Source organism: Clavelina lepadiformis, chromosome 3 (genome assembly GCF_947623445.1).
Source record: "Clavelina lepadiformis chromosome 3, kaClaLepa1.1, whole genome shotgun sequence".
Classification (NCBI taxonomy): domain Eukaryota; kingdom Metazoa; phylum Chordata; class Ascidiacea; order Aplousobranchia; family Clavelinidae; genus Clavelina; species Clavelina lepadiformis.
The window spans coordinates 18,835,922-18,842,871 of NC_135242.1; the positions used below are offsets into that span (position 1 = coordinate 18,835,922).

Here is a 6,950-nt window from a genome sequence, read left to right on the forward strand (position 1 = left end):
TCAAGTCGTGAATAGTCACAATTAGAATGCACGGCAACATGTAATAATTCTATTTTAAAAACTCACTGGCTGATTATATCAACCAGTTAACTTTACTCAAGTTAAATTTCATTTTTCAATAATAATGTAATATTTATATGTTGAAGACTCACTGGCTGATTGAACCTACCAGTTAAATTTCATCTTTGAATAACTTGACTGAGTCCTGTTATGATAGACGTGATGTGACTGTAAAAACAACTCTAGCTGCTAGAAATGGAACACGCATTATAAATTACACTTCTCTGAAAGACAACACAATATGCACCAAATTTGAAACAATCTCAACAAGCTGTGCCTTACTAAAAGCAATCCGTGTTGTGCTTTCAATTAACTTTATAACGGCATCAGCTTGACATAACTTGAGTCAAAGAGCCATTAAATTTGACCTTGGTCAGGAAAATGACAGTTTGCAAGCAGTTTTAAATTATAACTGAACTATGCTGACTCATTTTAACATACAAGTGTATGGCCTTTGTTTTGTTTCATTAGAAGAATTTATTTTCCATGATAAATAATATAAAAAAGTATCTACCAAGATTGTGAACACCACTTTGATGAATTCAATGTTTGAAATAATTAACAAAAAGTTCACAGGTCTACACAACAAAATAAATACAACAGAAATTTGGCAGTAAGCAAGGAACTTTTAAAACAAAATAACATATAACATATAACACATAAACAACACAGGACAAGCACAAAGATTATAAACTAGCACCAGCCACAGCCAGTTTATCGGCCATTTCATTCCCATACACTCCTTGATGTCCGTAAACATGTTCAAAATGCACCTTAACATCTTTCATGTTTTCCAGCATCTGTGAAAATTCTTTCTTATGCACTACGGGCTTTCCGTCAGCCTTTAGCCAATTCCTTTTTATCCAGCCAGGTATCCACTTGGTCACACAGTTAATTATGAACATAGAATCAGTTTTTATCTGTGATGAATAAAAATAGGCTTACTAAGTACTGCTAAATAAACCACATAAAACCCTGTAATTATTTTACTATGATTAAGAATATGTAAGTGGAAAAACTTTTGTGAAAAATTATTCAGACAAACATGAATATAAAAATAAACTTAAAACATTCTTGCCAATACGGATCTATGTCCTGCTATTATGGCTTGCTCAATGGCAGTATTGACAGCTGCTATTTCTGCTCGTTGGTTGGTTTGTTCTCCTTTTAATTTCCTTGACAAATTTAGTGGATGGTTGTCACCCCACCACACACCATAGCTAAATGTAAGTTTCAATAATAATTCTACGGTGATATCGATATTTATACAGTGCACAATCCTTAACAAGGTATTTTATGCACTAACTAAGAAAATTATATACAATAAAATTTTGCTTTCCAAGAAACTCAATCATAATGATTTACCCTGCTTTGCATCCCTTTCTACCATTCTTTGAACATGCCCCATCAGTGTACACAACAGGACAGGATTCAAATGTTGAACTGCCTGGCACAGATTTATTATGTGCTGGTATACCCATGTCTTGAATAAATAATAACAAAAATTTTAAACTCAATTGCAAGTTTGCAATGTCAGCAGTAAAGATGCATTTAGCAAACATAGTTATTCAGATAGCTGCTATCAAACGGATTGATGTTGATCCTCCGATATAATCTAATTTAGGAATATTAATGTCCTTTGCAAAACATATAAAACAGGCAATTTAGATTGGCATTGCATTTTACTGAATATAAATCACTCTAACATCTCCAACTCATCATTTTAATGAAATGGTAGCCTGGGCTAAATATATCATCTATAATATATAAAACCTTACCTTTGTTTTTAATCTTGGCTTGTTTGACACCGTCCTCACAATCTCCAAGTTTTCTTTTTAAGGGTTTGTCTGATTGAGAATGTGGTTTTACAAACGGAGGTAAACATTTTTCCTGTGGAGCATTTAGTTCATCAGAAAAAAGTTTCTGTAGTAGGTCTTCTTCAGTTTGCTGATCAATACCTTCCTTCACAAAAAACTCAGCCTCGTTCACGCTTGAAAATTTCTTAAATTTGGCTCCAGTGAATCCGTTTACTTGAGCAAAGCATTCACTCCAACTCTTATAAACTCCAGGCACGCGGCCCTTGTGTACAGCATAAACTCTCATTTTAAGCCAAACTGGCAGAAACAACTTTTGCGCCAGCTTTAACATAAACGACCAACTATGACCAGGTAAAAAGGAGTAATCATGTACGCTAATATTTAGTCTATACATTTCAAATTTAACAGAAAGCATAAGTTACACACAATTTGGCAAGAAATGCTTTTTGAATACATATAGGTACTGGTAGCAGGAGGAAAGGAGACACTGTGGTCTTGTTCAATTAAGCAAGAGGGAAATAGAAGAGCAAAGCAAATTTGCAGTTGCGCCAATACGTGTATTTTCTCTGAGCCATGCCGAGGTCTAACCAAGTTTACGCCGCTTGACCGTAAGTCATGCCCCTGTAAAGTTTGTATGATTCACCTGAGGTATCCAGTGTGGCGAAGGAGCAGATATCGTTACGACACTGGCGTAAATATAAGCTTCAGCCTTTATGACGTGGCGTCACAAAATCATGTCACAAGAAGCAAGCATAAAAAAGCCAACGGCTCTCCAGTCACAGTAATCAGCTCCATTCATTGAACTAATGATTAGGCTTGGCCTCGTTACGGCAGAATATAATCAGACTTTTAATATTGGTATGGTGTGAAACAAAGACCCTAATTTTTTGGTGTAAGTCTCTCCGTGCTAAAATGCAAGCTTTCCATACAGGGTCACGCCGATATCATCGGCGTAATTCAGGAATGCACACTGGCAGAAATGAGGTTAGTTAAATATACACACAAATACATTATACAGTAACTGTCTTCCCTGCCTCCAGCCCAGAAATTCACAAAGCATGCTGTTGTCCATGCACAATTAGCATGGATCCCAAGATTAATGAGTATATAAAAATAAAAACCTAAAGGCTTGGATTATCTGCTTGGAATCCGGATTAATTAATTGATTAATTTCATCCCAAATTAGTCAACGAAAAGTTTTTGTATCTCTTGCATAGCATTGAAAATAAGTTTTGAAAGCATACACTCGAAACATTAACTAATAAAAATAAAATGATTGCCAGTTTCTTGGCTCTTGTATTTATTCTTTGAAATACTTTAGATATTTAGCGTGTAATTACAGAATTTTTCATGGTCATTTTCCATTGCTTGAAAACGGTGCATATAAGTACTGAAGTAATCACCAATAACAATTTTAACTCAGCACATAATAAACGTTTCTTGTGATATCATCAATTGCAGTCTCCTGTTTTTGAGTAGCACCCTGCTATTAGTTACGTTGCATGGTTGCCAATTAGTGATTTAGAAAGGCAAGGTCGTATTGTAATAATTAATCCGTAATCCACATCAGCCGCTCACTTTGTTGAAAACTAGACTGCCATCGATTACATCACGAGTAGCAGCCAGGTTAGGCTGGTGGTGATACGTCATCAACAGTAACCTGTCAGTCATTACGCAGCGGGAAAAAGTAAGGTGCTATTGGAAAACAGCAGGTTACCGCACCAGCTGTTTTGGTTACAAACCCCGCCTTGCAAGCACAGCAAGCTTTCGCTATCTCCTGCAGATCCAGAACTCTGGCTTTTGACATTTACCCCTTTGAAATGAATTTTCCAACTGTATTGGATTAGGGAATCTCCCAAATACAAAACGAAAATTCATGGAAATATTTTTAAAATTTGTTTCTATTGCATTCCTAAGCAGAGTAACGTCTACAGGGTGACAAATGTAGCCTTCATTGAAGCAAAAAGTACCAATCAAACTTATGAAAACATATTTGTAAAACGAGGGGCCGATTTTCGGTGTTGCGCACCCAAGTGAAGTGACCAACAATCATCACTCATCAGTCAGCAAAATAGCCTATTATCTTACATTTTAATTGAATTTAGTCAATTTTATTAAAAGAAAGAACTAGTCGTTTAAAAACAAAATAGAACAAAAAAATTAATTGATTATAATTTCCATTTTCATTTATAATAAATTTATTAAAGACTTTGGTCTACCCGGTGTTTATCACTTTGGTTTTACTGTAGCTAACCGGTCTTACATAAGCTAATACCATACCAAGTGTATATGGGTGTGTGTGTTCGTCTGTTCAAGTGATCATTTCTTTCTAGCTGTTCAATATAAGACTTTCAAGAAATCCGTCTGCATTTCTAATACCCAGGGTAGGGTGGAATTCAGGCCTTGCTGGCCCGAAGGACACCCCTTGGGAATATTTGGGTGATCACCAATTATTATCAATAATTAATCATATGCGAAGCAATAAAATTTGCTAAAACAAATGTTTTAATTACGTACGGCGTCAAAGTCAACTGGATAGATGAGTCGTTAGTGCGCTGGGTTTGCAAGAACATGCCTCGTGTTCGATACCCAATGGAGCTACTGTTGTAGGCTAATGCCCTTGATCATGGCATTAATTCCTTGATCAATGCAATCTTTTGTACTTATCTGATCACGCAAATGTTCTTGTTTTGTCCTTAGATGGTCCCATTCCAAGACTTTTGATTTCGATCCCGTGTTGACCTAATTCTTTTTATTAAATCAATGCAGGCATCCTTTCATAAAGAAAAGTTATTGACGGGAAAAATACATTTAAATTCAAAATTTGCCTTAACTAAAAGGAAAGTTAGATAAAAAGAAGTAAATTAGTTTTTGTTCCCCAAGGCCGATGAAATTATATTTCTATTTCCTTGGTAACATTTTTGTATATGGATACATTTATGGTTGCGCCCTAAATATTTGTTTTGGTGGATCTACAAAAATGTCAAACGCGTGTTTGATCGTTTGACGACATCATCTTGTTCTTACGATTTCATTTCAGTACATTATAATGTGTATAAGTCGAAGCTAGAAATAGGCTTAGGTTAACTAAACCTGCTGTATAAGCTTTGAAAATCATTAGTTGACGATTTGCGATCTATTTTCAAAAATATTTAGATAACAAAAATTTGACTTAAGTATTACGCATCTTTTTGTTGTGGAATAGGTAGAAAAAATAATTGGTGAATTTAAACCTTGCCAATCAATGTCTTTTTTGTAGGTTTTGCAGTAGAAATAACAATGACTGCAGAAAAACCAGAAACAAAAACTGAGTCTCAAGGTGAAAGTAAAAGCGGAGGAAATTCCGGGGTGCAATATATCACCAGCAAGGAAGGCATAGTCAGAGCTGTGATAATTGTATTTGGTTGTATCGCCTTTGCACTTATAGCAGACGTTGGTTATGGGGACGTAATTGCTTGGGTGATGGCGGCTTATATTATTGCTTGGGTGTTTACACTTTTGTCTTATTTCTTCATCGCGACAACGCTTTCGACCCAAATGAACTGCGGAATTTCGTACGAGGTATGTGTGCATAAAATGTTCATAAATCTAGTTAATGGTATGTTGTTAGACCCTAACACCAACACCTTAACTTTATTGAAAAACGTAAAACTGATGCTATGGGCTATAGCCACTCCATTGGTTGATAATAAAGCAATAAATGTATCTAACAAATTTAATATGTAGTATGTTTTTTCAGACGGTAGATGTTTGCGTATCCATTGTTTCTTTTTTCCACTGCCTGATGGCAAGCATAGTGCTGGCGATATACACCTGTTCTCGGTGTGATGAGCTAATAGCTGCTGACGTATTTGGATTCTTACTTTGTATTGCTTATGCTGTCGAAATCTACTTCCTGAAGGGAAATGCCCCCAGTAGTTTGAGTAAGTTACCTTATTATCAACTAATGGTTGTTTTTCTGGCGTGTCCACTAGTTATGCTTACTTGTGGTTTCCTGTGTAGAATACCTTTTGGAGATCAAAGGTATATTGAAGGCTGTCATATGTATATTTGGGTGCACCACGTTTGCCATGCTGGATGCGGCAGGCTATGAGTGCTTTGAGAGTGGATGCGATTCTGGCCGCACATGGGCCTTTGCAGCCTACATCTACTGCTGGGTGGTCAGCCTAATCATCTTGCTCCTTCGCGTGACGCCGTTGGCTGATAAAATTAGTCCAATCGACAAAATCGATTTTTTCTGGTCAGTTTTTTCATTTTTCAATTATCTGGCGGCGTCGATCGTGCTAGCTTGTTATTTGGAATGCAAAAACTTTGAGTATCGCGTTTGTAGCACTAGATTGGCCGCAGATATATTTGGATTCATAACAGCAATTCTGTACGCCGTAGAGGCATTTCTCCTCAAAGGTGCCTGTACGAACGGTGTTTCCCCCGGGTAAATGAACGTTTACTTCTCACTCACGCGATTCTCATTCATGCCCTAGCGCCCATGCAAACCAAACCAGTTTTCACGTAACACGTCCTATCAAGATTTTTAAAACGAGTAAAGTTTAAATCGTAAAACGAGTTGAGATCCGACAAAAAGGTAAACTAAATTTTAAAACCAACAAGCAATTTTCCAACCGATTGTAAATAGACCTGTGCTCTGAATATATCGCGAAAATGTGCCCGGATAATAATGTATCTTTACAATTGGAATAGCCGCGTAATCACGTTATGTCCATAACAAAAGATAATTACAGAAATTCCTCACGTAGTTTTTATACTCGTTTTAAGCATGTTGCTATTCCGTCTAAATGCAGAACGAAATGATCGTTGGAAAAGTCTGAGTCGAATTAAATATCTGTACCGTTTTCCCGATTTTTGCCTCCGTTCCGCTAGGCTTTTCAGAACGCAGTGGGAACAAGTTTGACGTGACGAATGTTTTAACGCACACATTTTCCAGGTTTTCAATTTGTTCATTTAAGCTCTGTAACAATTGACTCGTGACTGTACCTAACTGTTTAGAAAGTAACGTTAGTAGTCAATAAATAGTAAATAATGAATATCTGGCATAAATTTTTCTGAGATTCAAAC

General features: G+C 36.4%; 2 protein-coding genes across 2 annotated transcripts; one reads left to right on the plus strand and one right to left on the minus strand.

Annotated features, from left to right (window-relative positions):
* Positions 1-518: 518 nt before the first annotated feature.
* LOC143448228 (ribonuclease H1-like) lies at positions 519-3,667 on the minus strand. Its single transcript, XM_076947857.1, has 4 exons — positions 1,839-3,667; positions 1,426-1,543; positions 1,139-1,280; positions 519-980 (listed from the first exon to the last, which is right to left on the minus strand). Exons 1-4 carry the CDS (start codon positions 2,290-2,292, stop codon positions 747-749), a joined length of 948 nt encoding a protein of 315 aa, XP_076803972.1. The 5' UTR covers positions 2,293-3,667; the 3' UTR covers positions 519-746.
* A 1,475-nt stretch (positions 3,668-5,142) lies between these two features.
* Positions 5,143-6,896, plus strand: LOC143448229 (myeloid-associated differentiation marker-like protein 2). Its single transcript, XM_076947858.1, has 3 exons — positions 5,143-5,438; positions 5,617-5,800; positions 5,880-6,896. Exons 1-3 carry the CDS (start codon positions 5,157-5,159, stop codon positions 6,311-6,313), a joined length of 900 nt encoding a protein of 299 aa, XP_076803973.1. The 5' UTR covers positions 5,143-5,156; the 3' UTR covers positions 6,314-6,896.
* The last annotated feature ends 54 nt before the right edge of the window (positions 6,897-6,950 follow it).